General features: G+C 41.4%; 1 protein-coding gene across 3 annotated transcripts in view; it reads right to left on the minus strand.

Annotated features, from left to right (window-relative positions):
• TRIM33 (tripartite motif containing 33) overlaps positions 1-26,015 on the minus strand; it is a 505,710-nt gene that overhangs the window by 355,908 nt on the left and 123,787 nt on the right. For all 3 annotated transcript variants that reach the window (XM_078644393.1, XM_078644394.1, XM_078644392.1), the window contains exon 4: positions 6,705-6,837. In XM_078644393.1, the coding sequence (XP_078500519.1) occupies positions 6,705-6,837 (133 nt within the window). The remainder of the gene's footprint in view (positions 1-6,704; positions 6,838-26,015) is intronic.

Genomic DNA, 26,015 nt, shown 5'->3' on the forward strand with positions numbered 1-26,015 from the left:
CGCACCGCGCGCCGGAGCTTAAGAGTTTTCTTTGACCGGAACTGAGCGCAGGCCTTGCACTTGCCGTCGTCATGGTCCGGTGAAAGGCATTTGTTACAGACCGGGTGCAGGTCTATATGTGGGTACTTAGACCCACAGAGCGGACAGTACTTAAACGGACTCCGCTCCATGCTTAAAAGTAGCGGTCGTGTCGCGATGAGAAGGCCTCGACGTCCGAAGAGTGAAAAACTCCGCTGAATCCGACTCCAAGAGTTGGAAGAACTCGAGACCGTGCGCAAACAATACCGACGCTATAAAATATAAGACCTTTTGGTCTTAAAAAGTAAGTTTTACTCGGTTCCGACAGAGAGAAGTCGAGACCGCATCCGAACCCAATGGCGGAAAAAAACAATCTGAGGATGGAGCCGATGCCCATGCGCACTGTAGTCCAGGGGAGGAGCCACCTATCTCAGGATACTTCGAAGACTCTTCCAGGACAACAATGTGCGATCATCCGGACACTAGGCGGCGATCTAATGCTAAGATATGAATTTAGCAGCCCACATGCCTCGAACATAGTCAATATTAGAGCCTGGAGCGTACTTAGACTGCCACTTCCTCTCGGCTTGTCAGGGGTTGTAGTTTTGCTAGTTTCAATTTGACTGAAAGGAATATGCTACTTACCAGTATGCATCTGTTCTTGGCATGTAGGGCTGCTGACAGTCATATCTGTCCATAGATCGCCGCCTAGTGTTGGGTCGCCGCCTAGTGTTTGGTCCGGATGATTGCACATTGTTGTCCTGGAAGAGTCTTCAAAATATCACGAGACAGGTGGCTCCTCCCTCGGACTACAGTGCGCATGGGCATCCTCTCCATCCTCAGATTGTTTTTCGCCATTGTGGCAGAGATGGAGTATAGTACAGTAAGAGATGTCCATGCAATTAGTGAATGCTACAGCTGCGACAGGCACCGGGGAGGTGGGTTGGCGATATGACTGTCAGCAGCCCTACATGCCAAAAACAGATGCATACTGGTAAGTAGCATATTCTGTTCGAGGCATGTGGGCTGCTGAATTCATATCTGTGCATAGAATGTATAGCAGTATCTCCCCTAGCGGTGGCTGCCTGGGTCAGCTGCAGCAGTCTGAAAAAGAGTTTTAAAAACAGCCTGTCCTACAGCAGCTTGCTGTTTGGAATGCACATCTACACAATAGTGTTTGGTAAATGTATGTATGGTTGACCATGTGGCTGCTCTACAAATTTCGTGGAAAGGAATATTTCCTAGGAAAGCCATGGATGCCCCTAGTTAGCGTGTAGAATGCGCTCTAGGGGGAACTGTTAAGGTGCGTTTTGCCTTTAAATAACATACCTGAATGCACTTAACTATCCATCTGGCTATACCTGATTTTGAAATAGGGTTGCCTTTGTGTTGCGGTGAGAAAGCAACAAACTGTTTTGTCTTTCGAAATGCCTTAGTTCTATCTATATAGTATAGCAGAGCTCTCTTGACATCTAGAGTATGCAAGGCCCTTTCAGCTACTGTCTGTGGATCAAAGAACACTGGCAGTTCTATTGTTTGATCTATATGAAAATGGGATACCACTTTTGGCATGAATTTAGTGTTTGTTCTGAGAACTACTCTATTTGCATGTACTTGAATGAATGGCTCTTGAAGAGTTAGGGCTTGCAGCTCACTAACTCTTCTAAGTGAAGTAATGGCAATAAGGAAAGCCACCTTCCAAGTAAGAAATTGTAGTTCGCATGAGTGTAGTGGTTCAAAAGGTGGTCCCATAAGTCTGTTTAAAACGATGTTTAGATTCCAGACTGGTGAAGGTGGGTGTTTTGGTGGAATTACTCGTTTGAGTCCCTCTATAAAAGCTTGAATTGCTGGCACTCTAAACAGTGAAAGGTGTTGCCTGTTTTGGAGAGATGCTGCTAACGCAGCTAAATGTATCCTGATGGATGAGTAGGCTAAATTGCAACGTTGTAGGTGCAAGAGATAGCAAATTATGTTTTGTGTAGAAGCATCTAATGGGTTTATATCGTTGTTACTGCAGTAAATGACTAAACGTTTCCACTTAGCTGCATAACATGCCCTGGTAGTGGGTCTTCTTGCCTCTTTGATAATATTCATGCAGTCTGGAGGCAAGTTCAGGTATCCAAACTCTAGGATTTCAGGAGCCAGATCGCCAGGTTCAGCTGTTGCGGGTCTGGGTGTTGGATTTCGCCATGGTTCTGAGTTAGAAGACTGGGTGTGAGTCGCAGTCTTTGATGAGGCACCACTGACAGTCCTAGGAACGTTGTGTACCATGGTTGCCTCGCCCATGTGGGAGCTACTAGGATTAGCGTCAGCGAATGTTGGCGCATTTTGCGTGCCATTAGCGGTATTAATGGAGCTGGGGGAAAAGCGTACGCAAATTTGCCTGACCAGTTCATCCATATCGCATTGCCCTGCGACTGCGGATGTGGAAACCTGGCGGCAAAGTACTGGCATTTTGCGTTTTCGCTTGTGGCAAGCAGATCTATCTCCGGTTGTCCCCACTGCCGGAAGAATGGTTGGGGCACATTGGAGTGAATCTCCCATTCGTGCATCTGTTGACTGTGCCTGCTGAGCAGGTCGGCTATTTGATTGTCCTTGCCTGGGAGGTGTTCTGTCATGAGAAAAATGTTCCTCTGAATGGCCCATTTCCACACTCTTTGAGCCAGGTGCGACAGCTGTGGGGGGTGTGTTCCTCCCTGTTTTTTAATATAATACATAGCTGTCATGTTGTTCGTCCGGATCAACATAGTCTTGTTGCATAACTGTTTCTTGAACGCTTTTAGGGCTAGAAAGATCGCCATCAACTCTAGAAGGTTAATTTGCATCTTTTTCTGTTGTATAGTCCATAGTCCCTGGACTGTGTAATGCAGGACATGAGCTCCCCAGCCTAGCAGGGTTGCGTCCGCTGTTAACACTATTTGTGGGACAGGCACCGGGAACAGTCGTCCTTTGCAAAGGTTTTGTGGATTCCACCAATGCAGAGAGTTGTATGCCCGACTGGTCACCAACACTAGGTCCTTTAATTGTCCCTGAGCCTGGTTTCACTGCCTTGCTAGGCACTCCTGTATCGGACGCATGTGTAGTCTGGCATGAGAACTATGAATATGCACGAGGCCATCATGCCTATTAGTTGCATAAACACTCGAGCTGGCAATGAATGTTGTGGTTTGAACCTTTGGATTAACATTTGCATTCCGTTGATCCGTGCTGCGTTTGGATATGCCTTTGCTGCTAGTGTATCTATTGTTGCTCCCAGGTACTGTTGGACGTGGGAGGGTTGCAGGTGTGACTTTGGGTAGTTTAGCGAGAAGCCTAGCCTGTGCAGGAGATGAATGGTCTTTGACATGTGGCTGGCACATTGCTGGGCCGATGGCGCGTGTATTAGCCAATGGTCGAGATATGGGTAGACATGAATGTGTTGTCTCCTGATATGTGCTGCCACTGTTGCTAGGCATTTGGTGAACACCCGTGGAGCTGTTGTTAAACCAAATGGTTGGACTTAGAACTTGTAGTGCTCTCCTTGAATAGTAAACCTTAGTTACTTTCTGTGAGCAGGATGTATTGGTATATGAAAGTATGTGTCTTTGAGGTCTAGAGTTGCTAGGAATTCTCCCTGGCAAAGCAATGGTAAGACTTGTTGAAGAGTGAGCATATGAAAATGCTCTGATAAAATGTACAGGTTGAGGGGCCTGAGGTCCAATATTGGTCTGAGAGAACCGTCCTTTTTTGGAATGAGGAAGTATAGTGAGTATACTCCTGTTCCTTGATGTTGGAGTGGGACTGGTTCTATGGCCCCCTTTTGCAGCATACTGATGACCTCTTGCTGCAGTAATGTTATATGTTCCTGTGACATTCGACGGTGTACGGTGGTATGTTGGGTGGTGTTGATGTGAGTTCTAGGCAATAGCCATGTTGGATAATTTGCCTGACCCACTTGTCTGTAGTGAGGTTTAGCCAGACTGGCAGGAATTGTTGCAGTCTTCCCCCGACCAGTGTTGTATGGTCTGGGGGTAGTGCCAAGAAGTCACTGTTTGATGTTAGTGGAGGATCTATTGGCATTACCTCCACGACCTCTGCCCTTGTTATTATTTCCTCTGTATCCACCCCTGTTTGTGTTTTTATTGTATGTGGATTGCGTATTACTTTTGTATTTGGAGGATTGCTGCGATGTGCTACCTCGCGCTCCTCCTCTATAATTGGAGCGACGAAAGGAGCCTCTGTGTTGTTGGGACTGAAGAGCTCCCATGGACTTTGCAGTCTCAGTGTTCTTTTTCATTTTGTCCAGAATTGAGTAAACTGCTGGACCAAACAAAAAATTTGGATTTATAGGCTGGTTAAGAATTGTGGCCTGTACTTCATTCTTAAATCCAGATATGCGAAGCCATGCGTGCCTCCTAAGCAGTACGCTTGTGTTGATAGATCTGGCAGCTGTATCTGCCGCGTCTAGAGCACACTTAATGGAGGCATTGGTGATGAGCTTTCCCTCCTGTATAAGTGCAATCATCCGGACCCAACACTAGGCGGGGACCCAATACTAGGCGGCGATCTATGCACAGATATGAATTCAGCAGCCAGCATGCTACGAACACTTTTATCATCCAACCTTCGAAAATGGTCAGTGACCACCATGAGTTTTGTGAAAATGCGAGGAGCACTAGCAAGGCCAAAGGGGAGCACAGCAAACTGAAACTCTGTGTGGCCAACCTGAAATAGAACCAAGCCTTTCCTCAAAATAGGAAAAAAAATGGTCCAATAAAGGGACAAGCCTAATTTAAGACCTACACAATGGCTCTATCCAATTTTCATTTGCGGAATTTGTAGCCAAATTTACTTTGGGAACACAGACCTTTATTACTTCTTAAAAAGCTAGATAAGTATATCTAAATGTAGTCCTCTGGAATTCACACACGATTTCTCACTTTAAAATCTGGCACTCAACAGGCCATGTCGCATCTAAAATATATAAAGCTAGCATCACCCATAAGTCCAAAACTCACTTTGATTTAAAACGAAAGTGGGCTAATTACTTTGATCACTTAAACTTAGATTCCCCTTCTGAAGAATAACGTAATACTATTTGCATCAAGGCTGTTCATAATAAAATTATACCCTTACTCACACAAACCTAGTTCTTTACTATGCACCTATTGCATTGAACTCCTGACAAATCGTAAAAAACTGCTGTTTGCTGGAAAACAACCATGTTGGAAATGTAACTATTCCCCTGGACACTGGAACACATGTTTTTCAGGTGCATACATATCAAAGTATTCTGGGGGAAAACTGCGGTCCAGCTCTCTAAACTATTCAAGAGGACAATTGCATTTAATTACTCCTTAGTTGTTTTGGGTGGTAGATGCTCCAGGATCGTGCTGAATATGAATGACACCTACATACTTAATCTTCTAACTATAGCTGTTAAGGTCATACTTTCAGAATGAAAATCTGTCATCATTTCTGGCGGGCAATAGTAACGTATGTAAGAAGTACACATAGCTCTCAAGATGCTCCCCCGAGTCATCCCAAAAGCTCCCAAACTGAATGAATTGCCCTAGACACGTTTATGCAAATCACCCCTCTGAACTAAAGACCAGAATAGTTCTTATTCTAACTCACAGTTTGTCACAGATGCTAAAAAGCTCTGGGTTACATGTCATATTTTTTAATTGGTTCATTCTACTCAACTTTACTGTTACGTTTATATTTTGCATGGCTGTTCACTTTTCGGATTACCCAATAAGGTTGTGAACGCCGCCAAATTCATATCAGTTATATGACTTTTCAAGTTTGATCAGATTGTCATGATGGTTATTGCTTTTATACAGTTAGACAATGTATATTTGCCTTGTTCTTTTGCCATTTACAAACATTTTTTATTTGATCTCATTTAACCAAAATGAATTTAGTGTCAGTTAAGGAGGCGTCCCTCAATTGACTGCCATAAGTGAAATTGATGGTCTAGAGTTATTTACCCAGACTCTTTCTTGTATTTCTTTTTAATGTTGCTATTTTATGGCAATTCTCAATAACCATTAAATGAAATTAAAAAAAGCATTTCCCATCAGAACAAGGCTTGCTCAAAGAGCACATGAACTGCAATAAGCTCTGGCCTTCAGTAAATACATGTATTGTCAAGAGGTAACACCCCACCCCTAAAAGCCAGAGTAATGCTACAGGATTTCAAAGGGGCGTTCCCCACCATAGCCTCACTCTAGGGCAAAGGAGGTTGTTTTTGCTCTAAATAGCTTTGACAGCGACCCCCAAGAACCAATGGTTATGCATAAAACCTATCCCTGTGCACTTTCAACCAACCTCACCAGTGGAGAGATTTCTATATCTTATCCCTCTTCTCTAAGAGCTAGACCCCAGCAGGAAAGTAGTGCTACGGATGTAGCAAATGTTATAAAAAAAACTACAGCACATTGAAGGCCAGGGTTTATCCTGAATTTAAATCTCTGGTCAATAATGCCTTTTCAAAAATGACAGCTTCGATCTAGACCTTTTTCCTACTTTTGTGCATTAAATTAAGGAGAGCCTATGCAAGGCCTACTACATCCAAACCCACAATCTCCACCCATGATGTTATACAACTTATGATAATCAAACACCTGGAAAGGTGTCGCGACTGGGCCGAAGCAATAACCCTAAGAAAACATACAATTTCAAGTTGTAAAAGTTATTCCTACCTGTGTTCCTTGTGCTCTTGTAACTGACAGTCTCTGCATGTGAGTCGATCACACGTTTCACAGAAAAGCTTTAACTGTTCTTGTTTGTGTACTGGACAAAACACTGGACGGGCACCAGACGTACCCACAGACTCTGTTAAAAGCAATTAAATTTTTAAGACATTTCAAACATTACATTTACTAAATATCTATGAAGTACTGTTCTGTATAAAACAGAAGAAACAAATAATGCTGAAATTCATTCCATTCAACAACAGTATCAGCAGAGACAATGCGTTACTCATCTTCAAATCTATAACTAGTACTAAAAAATATGTATTTTCTTCCAATGGAAACAGTGCACAGTTATCAGAAATTAGAGAGCCCATCACCAAAGCTTCACATAAAGCTGTTCAAGAAATATTGGTGGCCTTCCGATGCTCCATATGAACACACTTTTAATCGGATCACTCCCCATTTGCTTATCCACCAATAAGCAGTAGTAGTGGACACAAGAAAGACATCAAGACTGAACTAAAAGCACACCATAGGTCATATTACTTGCATATTCACATGCTATGCACACTTCTGCCATCTAGTGTTGGGTCGGACTATACTACGTGTTTCTCAAAGAAATCTTTGTTGCTGACATGTCTTCGAGAATCCTCCTCTTCAAATGAATGTTCATGCTTAACAACTCCAGTGTTCGACTGTTCATTTTTCCCCCCACCAGTACGGCGAGTTAGGATGGAGCTAGTGAAGATAGATAAGAGATTAAATGTGTAATGCTAAAAAATATGTACATCTCTGGACATACTATGTTTATACATGAAACCGGACGCCAGAGAATGCTTGCCAGGGAGACAAGAGGTGCCTGTGAATCTGCAGCACTACAAGCTACAAATATATACTTACAAGTGAAGTAGGAACCTCCATTGGAAGAATGTGTTGACTGCAGGTACACATGCTATTCATATACTGTAAGGCACTTTTCCTCTTGCAGTGGCCTAAGACATTAGATGGTGCACATGTCTAGATTAAAGTCCTAAACATTGATTGACGGACAAGTGCTTGTTATCTTGCTTGGGCATCCACACAATAGTGTTTAGTAAATATATGTGGATTAGTCAATGTAGCTGCCTTTTAAGTGTCCGCTAAAGGAATACTCCCTAAAAAGAGAAGAACCTTTCTTCCTAGTAGAACGTGTTAGTGGACTTGATGTTAACAGATCTGAATGCATTTTACTAACCATTGCGCATTTTCTGCTTTGGAACATGTTTCCCCTTTCTAGAGTTAAAGAAATAAGCAAACAATTGTTGTGTTATCCTAAAAGGTTTAGTCCTATCAATGTAATACATCAAAGCTCTTTTAACATCAAGCTTATGAAGTGCTCTTTCTGCAACCGTCTCTGGTTTTGAAAAACACACAGGGAGGTCAAGTGTCTGACTTAAATGTCTACAAAAGTTCTGCCCTTGAGAAGAGTTCCACTATTATAATGACCAATGTTATTTTTGGCCATAGGTGGTAGAGCTGCTGCAGTCTTCTCCCCTCAACAGCTGTGTGATCAGGGGTGGGGGTGATTAGTGGAGTCATTGATCATCAGTAGAGGCACCCTTTCTAGGTGTACCTTTACCTCTTCCTCTTTGGCTACCGCCCTTGTATCCAGTACTATATTAGCCCCTAGCACATTGCTGGTGGTATGTAGTTTGTTATTTTTGGTAATTCTGAGTGTCAATGGTGGTGTTGGTTTTGGCTGCACCCCTGCACCGAAACCAGCAAAAGTACTGCTGCCTAGGTGTTGATGATTGCAATTACGCAGTTTCTGTATTTTTTATTTTTACTTTTTCTAATTGGTTATCCATCTCTGGGTCAAAAAAGTGTTCACCATCAAAAGAGGCATTTAAGAGGCGTTGCTGAACCTCGGATTTAAATCCAGATATGTGCAACCATGCAGGTCTTTGTAGTATCACTGAGGAATTAATTTTGCTCTTTGTTCATATGGATGCGGGAGAGGTAACAAGCTCCACATTGTCATCCCTGTTAGAACGAGAGAGTAGGCCCACTGAATTAGCTATGCGCCAATGATTGCCATGTACTACTAATAAAGATGTTCCTACTTCACCTATATGCTTACTCTCTTTGTCTGGAGGAGAAGCATCATACCAGTGGCTTCGGTGTTGATAACTTTTTGGGCCTCAACACCGTAGATGCGAGTGGAGTCAACGCCATATGTCGCTTCACATGTTAATTCCCATAGGGATTCTGAACACAAATACAGTGCGAACTGCAGGATGGAGTTGCACCAAAGTTAGCAAAAAGCCAGCTCTTGGTCCAGAAAGAGTGCTTTTTGTTAATTGGTGTAAATCCATGTAGTCTTTTTTTAATTATTACAAGAAATACAAATGTGTATATATAGGGGTGCAACCCCTCCGCAAACCCTACAGATCTATTGCAGATATCCAATTGGCTGCCAACACTTCAACCAGTAAGTGTTGGCAGTCATCTTGGGACTAGGACTGACTCAGCTACGACCCCACAAAAAAACAAGCATCGGAAAATGCAATAGGTCATGCATTTGTTTGAGTTAGAGCTATTGGCGCTGTAAATAGCAATGTCTTTTACCTATGTGTTATGGAGTGTATGTATGTGGTGTGTAGTACAAGCATGTGGGTTGAATTGTTAGTTGTGGGATTGTGTGGTGGAATTATGTAGCATTGTGAGCAGTGGATAGTAATTATGTGGTATTGAGTGTACTGTAATTACGTGGTGTGTGATTGATTGTTATGGAGTGTAATCATGTGGAATGGTATTTTTTGATGTTGAGTACCACGTAGTGGAGTTTAATTATGTGTTGTGCTGTTGAATTTTGTAGCATGATGCGGAATTGTGTGGTGTGGATTGTATGTTCTGGTGTGCTATGTAATAGTTTTGCAAGCACCATTCTAAAGGTCAAGGATGTGTAATTGTGGTTCTTCCCAGACGTTTCAAGGCAAGATGTACCATGTGGTAGAGTTAGTGATAAATGGAAACACTAAACCAGATTATATGGTTTACCAATAATGTTACTGTTATTAGGGATACAAAAGAAACTTTTAAAATAGGATACAGACTCCACAAAGTGGCATTATTTTAGAGAGCAAAAAGACCAAATTCGGACTGATGGCATTGGTACTAAAAGTCTGTCCTAGATTCATGAAGGCAGCTTCTAACTAAGCTGGAACGCCCCCTCCCACGGACTGGTCTATGTATTTTTCTGCGACACTTAAACCCTTTTTTTTTTTATTATCAGCCTTGCCAGACACGACAATAGTGGAAAGCCAGTGCTAAATCCTTGAAGGGCCCTATTCACCCCTTCTGTGCTCAGGACAGCCGGGAGCCGTCCTAAGACACGGTGGGCGTGTGCTTAGGACAGATCCCAGCAGTCCTAGCAACCACCCACGGGGGGGGGGGGGAGCGCTGGCGCTCCCCTGTGGGCCACCTTTCATGCTGCCCCCACCGGGGAGGACAGCGGAAGACCTCCCACTGCCGCCCACCCCCGCCACGACATTTAATGCCAGCGCGCATTACACGCCCATCATTAGATCAGCACAATATAATTTTAGATGGCCCACATGGTCACCAAGGATTTTTTTTTGTTTTAGTCAGTTGGACATTTCATTACAGGGAAGACCTCGGACATGTAGCATTGTAGTTCCCTCCCTGTAAGCGGAGTGGGCTGGCTGAAACGAGCATCCTTCACGACTTTACCAATATGGCGGTTTGAATCAGCACACCCAGCGAGATAGGTACACAATGGGTGTGCAACTCCATTTTTTCTCTAAAAAATAATTAAATATATATTAATATTTAAGAAAACAGAAGACATATTATGGTTTAATAACAAAAAAAACAACAAGAACTATTTTTAGGAAAAAAACAGGTTTTAGGGACGTTTTAGTTAGTTGGACATTTCTCCCATACAAAACCAGAGAAATTACCCCGTTCTAGTTGGTTCAACTAACTATAACTTGCTCCCCCGCAATGCACTGCTGATGGCTTCACATATTACATCATTCACGACATGGTCAATGATATCACTGATGGCATCATCCATGTGAAAATCTGATGAACTCCTCACACACTAATATAACCTTTGATACACCCACTGTAAAATACAGACTACCATTTTCTAAATCATTGACACACCAATACCAATAACTAGATACGCACTCTCTGGCAATGTGCACCAAGAACTCAACTGCGTGTGTGGGTGCGGCGACAGGGGTTCGGACACTGGAGTTCCTGCTGGATTGTGCAGATAAATGACCTAGGTACTGGAACGGGTAGGCCTGTTTGATGGGGCAGGCAGGGCTGAACTGGGAACCCAGAGTTGCCCTGGCAATTTTGCCACACTGGCTCGAGGGGGGACCAAGAGTCAGGCACTACTGTTTAAACCCAGTCCCCAGCACTGGTGGTTTTGTTACTGAAGGCCCACATTGCAGCATCGCTGCAAAACTGCCCCCAGTAACAACTAGCCCTCACTGCTCCAAAACTGACCTTTCCAGCCTTCCAGGCTAACACCTGATACCTGCTAAGGCCATTCCAGCCAGGGGGGTGGCCTTCGTATTGGTGACTGGCGTACAATGGTTGTTTCATGTTCGAAAAGACAAAGTGCAGAGCATCTGCAACCACGACAAAGCTACACTAATATATATTAGGAAACCGGGGCAACCGGCCTCATTCCACAGTCCCAGTAAACCTCTTCTTTCCAAACTAACTACACAGCAGGGGCTCAGGGACATCTTATTAGGAAACCGGGGCAACCGGCCTCATTCCACAGTCCCAGTAAACCTCTTCTTTCCAAACTAACTACACAGCAGGGGCTCCGGGACATCTTATAAGGACTTTGAGCACCCTCTGCCAAACGTATTTTGGGGGCCTCTGTGTGGCTCAGCTTTGAATATATGATCCAGTTTCAGCTCTCACGTGTCCTTTTGGCCAGATCACAAACAGTGCACAGACACACTGTTTCAAATTTCAAATGTTTTTATAGTTAATATTCAGGGATAGTGATGCATTTTCCAATATTGTAACAGTAGAAACCCACGAATACTACTGCAAACAATCACTGTGACATCCTCCCATTTCTCATATCCGAGATCCTGTTTAAATCTAAAATAAACATTTTATGGATGCTGCATGAAACAGACATTTGTCAACAAAATGTCTATAATACAATCTAACACATTGCCCAGATTAAAAATAAGTGAAAGGAGAATGCTATTTGCAATAATCTGTTTAAGAACTATTCAAGGTCATCAGGGCAAGACTCTGCATAGGTAAACACACATTACAACGCATTTTTTACAACGCACTACCATTACAACGGAACTTTTACAACGCAAATACCATTACAACGCATTTATTTACAACGCATGTTTTTACAACGCAGGTACTTTTACAACGCATACCATTACAACGTAAGTATTGGTAAGTATATAATTATATTTAAAATGTTATATGTTAGGTTTTTTTTAAAGGGGTATTTTTAGGGTTTAGGGTCAGTTTTGGGTTTTTGGGTAAAGGGGTATTTTTAGGGTTCAGGGTCAGTTTTAGGTTTTTGGGTAAAGGGATATTTTTAGGGTTCAGGGTCAGTTTTGGGTTTTTGGGTAATGGGGTATTTTTAGAGTTCAGGGTCAGTTTTGGGTTTTTGGGTAAAGGGGTATTTTTAGGGTTCAGGGTCAGTTTTCAGTTTTGGGTAAAGGGGTATTTTTAGGGTTCAGGGTCAGTTTTCAGTTTTTGGGTAAAGGGATATTTTTAGGGTTCAGGGTCAGTTTTGGGTTTTTGGGTAAAGGGGTATTTTTAGGGTTCAGGGTCAGTTTTGGGTTTTTGGGTAAAGGGGTATTTTTAGGGTTCAGGGTCAGTTTTCAGTTTTTGGGTAAAGGGGTATTTTTAGGGTTCAGGGTCAGTTTTCAGTTTTTGGGTAAAGGGGTATTTTTAGGGTTCAGGGTCAGTTTTCAGTTTTTGGGTAAAGGGGTATTTTTAGGGTTTAGGGTCAGTTTTCAGTTTTTGGGTAAAGGGGTATTTTTAGGGTTTAGGGTCAGTTTGGGGTTTTTGGGTAAAGGGGTATTTTTAGGGTTCAGGGTCAGTTTTGGGTTTTTGGGTAAAGGGGTATTTTTAGGGTTCAGGGTCAGTTTTGGGTTTTTGGGTAAAGGGGTACAGGGTAAAAATAAAATAAAATTAAATTTAAATTAAATTAATTAAATGAAATGAAATGAAATGAAATTAAATTAAATTAAATACAATTACATTACATTATATTAATTTTAAATAATATACAATTAAAAAAAATATATATACTTACCAATACTTACGTTGTAATGGTATGCGTTGTAAAGGTACCTGCGTTGTAAAAAAATGCGTTGTAAATACATGCGTGGTAATAGTATTGGCGTTGTAAAAGTACCGTTGTAACGGTATGCGTTGTAAAAACATGCGTTTTAACGTCATGTATCCCTCTGCATAACAGAGCTGGCTCCACCGAGGCGGTGGTTACTCCACTCTTCAAAACTGATAATCATGAGTTCACTTATTCTCTCTGAAGATGTTTTCTTGGATAAGCAGGGGGGGGGCATGTACATAGAAGTCCACCATGTGTGCATTCAGTCACTAATATATGTTAGTGATGCTGAAAGCACACGTGGTGCTTTTAGGCTTGCTCAGTGATTTAAGTGGGATGAAAAAACTGGGGGTCTCTCAAAGGGGCGTGTCTGATGTAATTAAGGGCGTGGCGTAAAAACACGAAAGGTAAAAACCTGTGCTTAGCGTAGTGTGCCACCCGACCGTTATTGTGTTGCCTCTGTCATTGCATCCCAATATATAATATAAGTAACATTATACCTACAACAAGCCAGGACTATTGACTTTGTCAATGGTTGTTAGTGGCATAGGATAACTAAGCAACAACTACAGCTTTGTTGAATATATTGAAAATGCCTCAGTTCTCAAATGATCAGACTGTAAAAAAAACTATAAAAGGTCCTTTGAAGTTACAGTACATCAAAGGCTTTCAGCAGTTGCACTGCTGCATAGTTGAGATTTTTTTTTACCTGGAGGGTGAGGGCAAAAATGAAGAGCCTGATTGGGACCGGTCTTAGCACCGGGGTTTAAAAACTCCGCATGAGCAGGACCCAGCCCACTTAAAGCCCTGGGCATGCTTTTTTGTTAATAGAGTGTGGCTGTGGGCAGATTGTGTGCATTTGGGAAAGTATACACATTAATTGCAGCGATTAACATGAATACTTTAAAAAATGCACACAATCTTCCCGCAGCCACGCTTATTAACAAAAAGCATGCAGCAAGTCCAGAAGCAGGACGTGTGCTTTCAGAATCACTAACATATATTAGTGATTGTAAAAGCACACATTATGTTTTTAGGCTTGCTGCATGCCTTTTATTAATAGAGCGCGGCAGATTGCGTGCCTTTTGGAAAATTCTCATATTAATTGCAGAGCCCGACATACTAATATACGGGGCTGCATTTAACATGAAAACTTTCAAAAAGGCACACAATCTGCCGCGTTCTATTAACAATGCCCCGCCAAGGACTCCATCCAAACCCCTCCTTGAGCAATTACATTGGCTCTCGATCCGGCAAAGAACAAAATTCAAGATAGCTTGCCTGATCCACAAATGTCTCCATGGACAAGGGCCTGCTTATCTTAAAAACAAATTTATTCCCTATATACCATCTCGAACGCTAAGATCAAGCAACAATTTGCTCTTAGTGGTGCCCCGCGCCAAGAAAGCGAGGCATGGGAATAAAGCATTGTCAATTACAGGACCCACACTATGGAACAGACTTCCTCTGTCCCTAAGACAGTGTACTGAGCACTTGAAATTCAGGAGGCAACTGAAAACTGTTTTATTTAAAAATGAGATCTAGCATCTGCTCCAATATCACATCTTCTGTTTAGCCGGCACCAAAAGCGCAGAGATACTCCATCTGGAGTCGATTCAAGCGCTATAAAAACCAGCAAATAAATAAATAAATAAATAAACAAAAGGTGTACAGCAAGCCTAAAAGCACAACGTGTGCTTTACACGCCGTTCTTTTGTGCTGGCTGCATTAATTTTCTTAATGAAGCGCAGCTGGGGGCTGATGGTGGACCATTGTGAAAATACTCCTGTTAATTTCAGCACCGTCATGCGCTGCAATTAACATAAATATTTTCCCAATGGCCCACAATCAGCTCACAGCCGTGCTCCATTAAAAGACATAGATCAAGTCCAAAAGCACGGTGTGTGCTTCACACGTCGTGCTTTTGAACTTGCTGCATTTCTTCTCTTAAAGGAGCGTGGCTGCGGGCTGATTGTGAGCTATTGTGAAAATATTTATGTTCATTGCAGCGCATGACGGTGCTGTAATTAACAGGAATATTTTCACAATGGTCCACCAACAGCCCCCAGCCGCGCTTCATTAAGAAAGAAAAACAGCAGCAAGTGCAGCAAATTACCATTTTTCGCGATACTCCCGTTGTAAAAGTGGCAGCAGGAATAATCTCCTGGGATGTGCTGTGGATGTGTGGTCGGGGTATCAGACTTGCACGAAGGCATGCACGTTACTGGAAACACTGCTTAGCAAGTATTTTTTTTTTCTTTTATTCTGAACGATATTTTTTTTTATATCTTCTATTTAGAATTACGGCAATTAATAGAGGTTTCAGTCACGAGAAAGGAAATGCCACGGTTTGCCGGGTAACAGTTTTTAAGCTCTCCAACATTTGTACATATTAAGGTACTTATACTTGTGAGGATCGAAATCCAAACCTTTACCGCTTCACATTTTGCAACTTTTCCCAACACGTGCACAAGTGAAACAGTGAAAACGGGAGCATGTGTCAACTGTGAAATCTAAATGGGCGGAGCTGCATCTTCCTTCCATAGATTACTCGATAACCAAAAAGTATATAATCCAAACCTGTTGTTGATTAGTTTTGTTTTTGCAAGTTATTTTTGCGTGTCCATTCTGTGATGCAGGTTCCCTTTTCTAGCGTCAGATTCTTCTTTTGCGACAAAACATATCACAGAGTTGAAAGTTGTTTGATTATGGCATAGTAGATATTTATAATACATAGCTATTTGTGAATATTTAAATATTTGTATTAAGAAAAAAGTGTTATTGGTTGTTTTTGCCATTTATATATAACATCAGCAGCTTGTATTGAGAAACAGAGAGAATAGAGGAAACAATGTTCCTTTTCTGGCTCCTTTGAGCTCATATACTGTGACTTTATATACTTTAATATTGACACTATACTACACCTCAGAGGTGTTGGTGAGCCGTCGGCGCGAAGACCAAAGATTTATATGCAACGTCACCAGCATCTGCTTCTAGCTCTGTTTCCCCCCGGGATCATAAAGTGTGAATATGTATATTATAATATTCTCAGTCATTATGATCTCAGAGGAGTTTATGAGCTGTCGGCGCGAAGACCAAAATTTTTGAAGTGCGGGAGAAAAAAAGCTTTGAACATATTCACCGCTGGAAAATATTTCGTTATTGATCTTGTTTTGGGTTTATGACTTTATTTTCCTTTTCCGTGTGGCATCAGTGACTCTCTATATTGTAGCAGAGTGTCATATTTTGACACAAGAGGAATTGGAGATTTGTCGCCGCCAGGAGTAAACCATCTGAAATACAGCTTACTGACCTTTATAACTTACTTGATCAGATATTTTTACAGTGAGAATTTTTTTCGAAATTGCGGTTTAAAAAAAGATTGTTTGCATAGATACTTTTTTACTGAATGCCTTTGATAAACCCTACATTTATTAATTGATATTTTGGTATTCCTCTGTTGTGGTTTCTATTCTTGTCTTCCCTATAGAATATATAGGCATAGTAGTGTATATATTACTACTTTCCTAGATGTTCTTAAAGGAGTATGTGATCTGTTAAGCAGAGCAGTGAGCGACCTCTAACCACTACGACAAAACTTTCCCTACTTCTAAAGAATAGAAATGGTAAATAAAATAGTTTTTTTTTGTTGTGCTCCTTATTCTTCTCCTGTGGAATAATATAAACTCGCCCTGTACATTTTAATACTGTGAATGTATAGTACTTCAAAGGGGTTGGAGATCTATCTGAACAAGACATTAACAACATTTACTACAGTTATTTCCGTTGATAACTTAACTCAGTTTGTAATACTGCTAATATTTTATAAAATAGTAGTCCCTAAAAAAAAATTGTATACATAGTGCTCAATTTAATGTTTTGATGAAGCGTACATTTCTGGGTAATAGGACGTCATTTGTGTTTAACTGTTTACTTGTTATTGTTGTTGTGACCTGAGACGATGTACCACTTCTTTTCTACTTTATCTAGAAATAACTGATACCCTCTTTTATGAACAAAAATATGGGGTAACACTTTTACAAACTAAAGACGACAAAAAAAAAAAAAAGGAGGGTGTGGCCACGCTTAAGGGATATTTTATGAATTGTGTTTTTATTTGTAACCCCTCTGATATATGCAGTTACACTTTCCTAAGTATATTTAAGATTGCTTAATAAAAACTGTTTCAAACCTAGACTTACATTTTTGCAGCGCAACCACACCTACTATTTTGCTGCAAGGAAGTAGCACTACCCGCGACAGAAGTAAGCACTGCACTATAACTATACAGTATAAGTAAACATTGATCCCGAGAAGTAGCCTACTCAGAACCTTATTTAAACGAAAACCGCCACAGCTTGCTTTTTTTGCAACCCCCCCCCCCCTCCATATTATAATATTTGCTCCAAAGATGTAGCACTCCCCGTCGGAAAAGTAAACACCACATTATAGGTAAATACTGCTCCTGTGAAGTATCCCACCCCCGCTGACTTAATAAAAAGAAGACCGCAACACTGGCTGTTATTTTCCAGACGCGATTTGTAGGCCCCACGTAAATTATATAAAAGGCCCTTAAAATATATGAAAAACATTTTTACCTTCACAGTCCATGTCCACCTCCTTGTGACCACTGTACAGTTATTAGTGTTCCACACCGTCCACTACTTTTTTTTCCTGTACTCCTTTGAAGTGCATCACAAAATGGCTGACAACAGTGAACCAATCCCACCTAATAAGGAGCAAACTTGTACTCGGAACACTTTAGTCAATAAAATGTCCATGGTGTTCTGCAGAAGGGGAGGGAATTGCTGCCAACACATTAAGCTTGGGAAGGTCCTCCTTGGAACACGTCAGCCCATCAGATGTCCCTGCTACTCTGCGGAAAGGAATGGCTGGCAACACTTCTACTTTCAATGGTTTGCAGTCAATGAACATCAAGGTCGTTGTTGGAACACCTCAGCCAACTAAACGTTAATTTTGTTCCACGCACAGGGAGAGAACACACCCTCCCACATAATATTAAAATTCCTTTAACAAAGTGACACTATCCGTGATAAAAGTGAACACCACATTATAAGTGAACATTACTCTGCATTATGTTAGAGGACGGCCGCAAAACGGCGCGTTGTTGTTTTCCAGATAGGATTTCCACAGCCTACTGAACATTGCCGCAATACCGTGCATCATTCTTCTGCGGACGTAATTTCCACGGCCTACGCAACATTCACACTACCTGTGTGTGCACCCTACACACAGCTTGTCGCAATACGGCGCATTGTTTTCCCGACGGGACTTCCAGAGCCTACGCAACCTTGCGCAATAACGCGCACCTTTGTTCTGCAGACGTGATTTCCAAGGCCTACGCAACATTCAAACTCCCTACCTATGCACTGTACAGACTGCTTAAATTAAGTCCACAGTGTTCCTACTATACCATCTTATACCATTTTTCTCTTTTTCCCCGTACTCCTTTTAACTGAGTCTTAAAATGGCTGCCAACACTTCCTAGTTTCAACCGTTCTCAGCTGATGAACCGCAAGCTTGTGCTCGTAACGCCTCAGCCAATCAGCTGTCAGAATTCTCAAATATCGATAACTGTAAAATGTGATATTTCTCAAAAACAACTGAACGGATTTACCCCATTTAAACAAAAGCATGCTTTCTGGACCAAGACCTTTCTCCCTCCGTTCCATTGAGCAGTTTGACCTGTAGCCTTGTCTAAAGTTTCCTATGGAAATTGCATGGAGAAAACACGTTTGGGACCCACCTTTCGTCTCAGCCACCCCCCCCCCCCCCGCCCTTGAAGAATCACCCCAAACTTTCAAGATAGGAGCGGATCTAAAAAGACAACTTTTTGGAAAAATTTCGTAAAGATTCGTCAAAGGACGCCAAAGTTATAAGCAATGCAAACTCGGTCCCAACTAGAACTACGCCAGTAGGATATGGGGGGAGGGGGGGGAGGAGATATATATATCTTCATGCTGCTGCTGATATATATATATATATATTGCAGGTGGGGAGCAAACACTTGGGCAAGGGTCACACCCCTTTGGGGGTCATTTTGTGTGGCCGTTTCTATATCTTCATGCTGCTGCTGATATATATATATATATATTGCAGGTGGGGAGCAAACACTTGGGCAAGGGTCACACCCCTTTGGGGGTCATTTTGTGTGGCCGTTTCTGCACCCCTGGGGCAGATGGGCCCAAAAATATTTTAGATGACCGCCTAGGCAACCAGGGTTTTTTTTATATAAATGTTTGTGGGGAGCGGCCCCTTGGACAAGGGTCGCTCCCCTTATTAGGGGTGAATATTGTGGCAGTTTTTAGGCCATTTATTTTCAGGCCCATCTGTTCCCACAGGGGCAGAAGCTTTTAGACAACAGGTTTTTTAAAAACATATTGTTGGGGAGCAGCCCCTTGGTCAAGGGCCGCCCCCCTTTTAAGGGTTGAATATTTTGGCTGTTTCTGCCCCCCTTGGGACCGGATTGGCCTTGTGCTTTTAGGCCCACCTACCCCCCAGCTTGGCTGATAGATTGGGTGTGGACTGGTTCATTATTTACATATGCGATTACACTGTTTTCTTTCTCCTTTTTATTCTAGTGCAAAGCTTTTTGTTCTTGTTTGCGGTTTCAGTAGTGGTTTATCTGCAGTTTTTGCTTAGTTGCATTTATTTGGTAAGAAAAACATTTTTGTTGTGTTTACTCCAAATTAGTATTAGTGGCAAACAGATTTCCTGCAATTATGAGTCATGATCGGGATTTTCTTGTGCTTCAGATGCCGCATTTTGTTATTAATGCTTCAGCATTGGCACAAGATCACCCTGTGACCTTTTTAAGATTCAACCTGTTCTTGATCACTTTGTAGATCGATTTTCAGAGATCTATACTCAAGGGAAAGAAATAGGTATTGATGAGTATTTGGTCCTGTTCAAGAGTAGTTTGTGTTTTAGACAGTACATTCCAAGAAAGAGGGCATGGAATTAAGATGTATGTTGTCTGAGAGTAGGACAGGATAAGCCTATATTATTTGGGTAGGAATTCCACTATTGTATCATTTACTCTGGAGACTGAGGAGAACGCTATTTGGTAGGAAATTTGTGCCAGCATGGTGATCCCACACAAAAATGTGGAAAATGTGTTTTCTTCAGCTAAATGTAAGGTTTGCAGGGGATTCTGGGTAGGAAAACATTGGGGGACCCAGGCAAACCATACCTCTCTGGACTTCCCCGGGTGACTAGTTTTCAGACATGTGTGGGTATGGTAGGTTTCTCTAGATGGACGCCAAGCCCGGGGTCAAACACCAAGGTGCACTCCTTGCAAAACCAGGTTATTTTGGGATAGGTCATATTGAAGTCTCCTCAATAAGCTATGGGCTCTTGCCCGTCGCAGGTACTAGGGCCACCCAAATGAGTGAGGAACCATTTTTGTCGGGAGAGCTGGGGTGACACAGGGTGGTAGGAAATTAGTGTCAGCCCTGTGATTGCACAAATTCCCCACACAGCTATTTGAGAAAAACTTGGTTTCAGCAAAGTTTGATATTTGCAGTGAATTCTGGGTAACAGAACCTGGTGAGAGCCGCACAAGTCAACTCATCCTGGATTTCCCTGGGTGTCTAGTTTTAAAAAATGTATAGGTTTGCTAGGTTTCCCTAGGTTTCGGCAGAGCTAGGGTTCAAAATACACAGCTAGGCACTTTGGAAAAAAGGGTCAGTTTTCACTATAAAAATGTGGTGTGTCCACGGTGTGTTTTGAGCTGTTTCCTGTCGCAAGCACTAGGCAACACAAGTAAGGTACCATTTTTATCGGGAGACTTAGGGGGAACACAGAATTGTGGAACAACTGTTACTAGCTATTGACTTTCTAAGCATCTCTGCCTTCCAAATGTAAGATAATATATAAAAAAATTAATCACTTTGAAAAGTGTCCTATAATTCACATACTGGTATGGGTACCCACAATTTCGGAGATGTGCAAATAGCTACTGTTTCTAACTCTATATTTTGTTCCCATTGCAGAAATGCATGGGTGTCTTTGATACCCATTTGTCAAATGAATTGCTTTATAGACGCTGCTCAGTTATTAGCTCTGGGTTCCTCGGGTTCTTGGTGAACCTACAAGTCCTATATATCACCACAACCAGAAGGGTCCAGCAGATGTATCGGTCTATTGCTTTAAAAAATCTGTCATACTTAGAAGTTACAGGTGAAAACATTGGCACTAATGGCTGTTTTCAACTCATTTTCAATTTCTTATTTTCAACAGTTTCTATCAACAAAAACATTTAAAGGATCTACACAAATGACCCCTCACTGAATTTGGAATTTTGTCGAATTCTCTGAAATGTATACCTTTCAAGGATCCATTATTGCTTTCATACCCATTTCTGCCATTAACTCGAAGTAGGTTGAAAGCACAAAAAATAGCAAAAACAGACTGAGTGCCAGCAAAATGCCAAAACTGTGTACAAAACTTGAATACACAACCAAATGAGGATGCACACATTCAAGATTCAGGAAAGAGTCCAGCCACAGGTACACCTCCGAACCAACAAGTTAGGGAGGAAGGAAGGGCAGCCTGCACCCCAATAAAACATTTAGTGTGCACGGACCAGGAGGAGGGAAAAAAACATCACGCTGGCGCAGAAGTAATGACACTTTGCCCCCAACATGACAGCAGTGTTACAAAAAACAAAATCAAGGAATCAAATCAATCAGGCGAAGCGCAAACCGCCCAGGAATTTATTTCTACACTTAGTCTATCAAATGGTGGATTAACAAAAAGACAACAAAAAAGAGCTAGTAAGGCAGGCTTAATGTGAATAAGCAAACTGGACAAGAAAAGAAGCAAATCTATCCAATATTTTCACAATTGTACAGCCATAAAACCAACCAGCATAGCAATAAAGGCCCTCCTGGGGTCTCAAGTGGATCCATGTTTCATTTGCAAGATCCAATTGTAAGTTGTGATTCTTCTTTATGTACACAAAAATGCAATATACACTTAAATGAAGGTGTCAAACAAACAATAGGTTATAAAGAGTGTATAACAGTAAAAAAGCAGGACATCTCAGTTAATTTTAAAGCGTCTGTGAGACACAACACTTTGGAACAAAACAAAGGAGATACGCCAAAAGAAGGATATAAACCAAAAATTGCCAATGAGGACATCATTATCTTGAAGACCGGTTTGATGACAAAAATGTAACCAACAGACAAGATGGTGTAAATGGAACCTCACTAAATTCACAAATTATATCTTCAAATCGTGAAGAAATTTCAGATGAACATAGTATGATAAGATCTCAAGATGGAGTACAAGAAGATCAAAACAAAACCGGACAGGCAGTAATTAAAAAATTCAGAAAAATCTCCAGTTATTTTAAGTGAATTTACGGAAAATAAAAATTGGAACAAATTAAAGAATTCTCTAGATTAACAGGGACGGGTTCGCGAGTTTCCAATAGTTCCATCTAACTGACAAGATCTTATAAGCACGGAAGTAAGTCAAACAGCTGATAAAACATGGTGGACAAGTGAATGTATTACAGCAGGAAAGGGAGATCTGACAATATAGTGCAAATCAGAAATCACGTCCATAACACACAGATAGAACAGAACAGGGGATTCGACAAAGTGAACCGGAAGAGTCATCAAATAAACTTATCTTTGAGCCAGAATATCAAACAAAGGGCAGATTGAACTCTTTAAACAGGGGAAACCTAATGAGATTATTTCTGGAGATACCAAAGCTGCGTAATATCACAACAGTAGATCTCTTGTCAGTAGAATTTTTGCAAATGAAAAGAATTACCAGAAAAAAAGGTTATTCTGACAACCTGGTCATCAAAGGAAAGAACAGCTCGGATTTTCTCAGAAAGAGTAAATATTTATGCATGGGGTATTTCTCCATCTTACCCACAAAAAAAAAATACATGTACCCACTTTTATCTGATATAGTGACCCCCCGTTTACATATGGAAAGGAGATTCATCCAAAAACTTGCTTAAGGGGGGCTCAAAGCAATACTCCTAAAAACTCAAACTCGGCAAATAACATACTGGAGTTAACAAATCAGAATCAAGCTCATTTTAACCCAATTGCCAGAAGAAGTTGACGATTGGTCGTGGGTGCCCCATTTCTTAAGCCATAAACGATCCTGATTAATTTAACGATCCCCAAAGGTTAAAGCCTTTAGTGATATATCCAGGCACGCCCAAGGATTACAAAATTAGAATCTGTTCATGGAACATCCATGGGTTCAATGAAATGGGCCAAGATCCTGAGACTCGAGCTTTCTTACAAAGTTTTGACATCATGTTAAAAGAAACTTGGAACTGGACTCCAACTTAATTGGGAGCAAGTCAAACAAGAGAAAGTGTCAAAAGGAGTTGGAGGCTATCAAGCTGAAAAACAATTTGGACACATTGGGATTATACATTCTGAACCGTAAAATAAAGGGAGGATCAATCGGCCAGGATCACCTTTCTAAGTGGAAAGAAACAATCAATCATTGACTATAACATGATCAGCAATGAACTTTACATCACAGTTGATTCATTTTATATACAATCCCGTCCGGAAAGTGACCATTTGCCGCAAGTTTTGACCATCAATGCAAAGCAGTTTCAGAAAGAGAAAATAACTGCACTGACAGATCCCAGTAACATACAATCTGAAGAAATGAAAATGGCACGGTACCAACGTCTCACAAATAATGGTTGCTGCACATAAATACATAAATGACGGCAGGTCACAGTGTACCAAGTCACCAGAAGTCTTTTGGGAACAATTGGGATAGTTTCTTCTAAATACATTTCCGGTTCTTCCGGGACGTCAAGGTCCACAAAGTAGAATTCATGAACCATGGTTTTACGTACAGCTGCGTAACCAAACAAGAATTGGAAATGCAATTGGTCTCGCATTAGAAAAGTTGGAGCTATTAGTTTTGTAAATGACAATTTTTTTAATGTGTTGGTCTTGAAAATAGCAAAATCAATAGCTTTGTCATTTACAATGCCAATAGTTTTAACTTTCGCAAATGTGACACCTATAGCATATGTAATGCAATATGTGTTGTATTCACGTGACTTAGAAGTATTGATATTACAAATAACAATGGCTTTTATTTTTTTTAAATAAATAATACTTAAATAAAAGTTATTCTAAAAATCATTGGTTTCCTTTCTCTTCATTTGTACGTGCTTTGAACCACGCATTTGATAAAACATGCTTGCCTGCCATGTTCTACACAACACCTTTTTAATAAGTCTAGCCGTCTGTCAGACTGAAGAGCAAATGGAGGACTATTACAGTACCGAAGACATCAAAAGGATCCTGCAAATGGAGCATGCATTACTTGCCAGATTAGGCAAAGAGTTTATTGGGACCTGGGTAAAACAGCTAGTGTTTGCACGGAACCTGCGACCCTTACAGCTATTTAACAGACACTCTCTTCTATCAACAAAACATATGTTCAGGTATTCCATATCAATATATATAACAAACTTAACTGAAATCTCTCGCATCAATCTTATGCAGAGTTGCCACCTCCCTCCATGCCATAGGGACATCATATTTCCAACAGTGGGCTTTAGACGCCCTAATGCTTTCTGGGAGATTTACTCTGGGCTTGTGTCCATTGAACCAATTTAACTGAGACACCGGATGCCAAAAGTTTGTGAGCAGTCAGTAACGGACTTGAAACAATGTGTCCTATTGAAATTAAGCAGGGTTGAAACCCTAAATTTTACATCATCAATCAGCCTATATCATAATGCATTTTAACAGATGATTTCAAGCCATCAAGAGGACAGCTGAGCGTTTGTTTAGAAATCATTGTTTGAGTGCCTTGGTTTGAGTACAACAACTGAAGTGGACAGACTACAGCTCCCAGAATTCATTAGATTTCATACTAAACCCCGGGAACGGAGTACTGTGACATTGAGCGAACTGGGAAAACGTAGTTTTAAGCTAGTGATACACTGCAGATCGATATGCCCCACCGACTTATGTCTGCATTTACATGTGCTTCGTGCAGAAAGTGCGAGACTGTGAGTGTATAATTGAGTCACTGAGTAGGTTCGTGGTTGAGTTGTGGGTAGGCGGGCGGGCGAGTGAAAGTTACAGTAAGAGTCAGTGACTTGGGGAACATATGGGTACGTTTGCGGAGTGGCCTGGGAATGAGAAGAGAGAGAAAGGGAGTTTGGAAAATGAGCGAGTTTGAGCGACCAGGGTGACCCAGCGAGAGGGTAAACAAGTCGGGCGGCACAACAGGGGCAGAAGAAAAACGCGGCCGCGAAATGAAAGCCTTTGATGCAGCAAGGGGCGGAACAGATCCCTTTGAAGAGCTGCTGGAGGCACCAAGCTGGGGAACAGATGGCTGGCTTTGATGTGCATGCGCGTTTTATGTCAATGCGCTTGCGCATTGAGCTTGCTTTTCACGGGCACTGCATAGAATCGCCAGTTTGGTTAAGCTCTGAATAAGCCCCTATATTCTCGCAAGCGCATTGACAGGAGAGACCTAAAAAGGGAAATTATAAGAGAATCGAGAAAATCAGTTATGGCCGTAAGATCTGGAAATCCAGTAAAGAACAACAATATTAATGACATGAGGAAGAATTTTAGGGAGAGGAGTAGAGTGGCAAAAAAAGGAACGTATGGAAAAGCTCTGGGGAAAAGTACTCTGGGCCAGCAAACTGCCTAACAGTTGTGAATTCTGGGGCATAATAAACAAGTTAACTAAGGGAACAGGAATGTCTCAAAAAGGAGGGATAAGTGAGAAGAAATGGTAACAACATATACAAAATGTATACAATAATACAAACCACGAAATGTTAACGAATTTGGAACCCGACATCCTGCAGGAGGATAAGCATACAAAATTGGACATCAGCCTCGCTTCCTGGGAAATATCACAACGTGAAGAATTCTTAGTCCACCACAATAAGGTTCAAC

This window comes from Lissotriton helveticus, chromosome 5_1, assembly GCF_964261635.1.
Source record: "Lissotriton helveticus chromosome 5_1, aLisHel1.1, whole genome shotgun sequence".
NCBI lineage: Eukaryota > Metazoa > Chordata > Amphibia > Caudata > Salamandridae > Lissotriton > Lissotriton helveticus.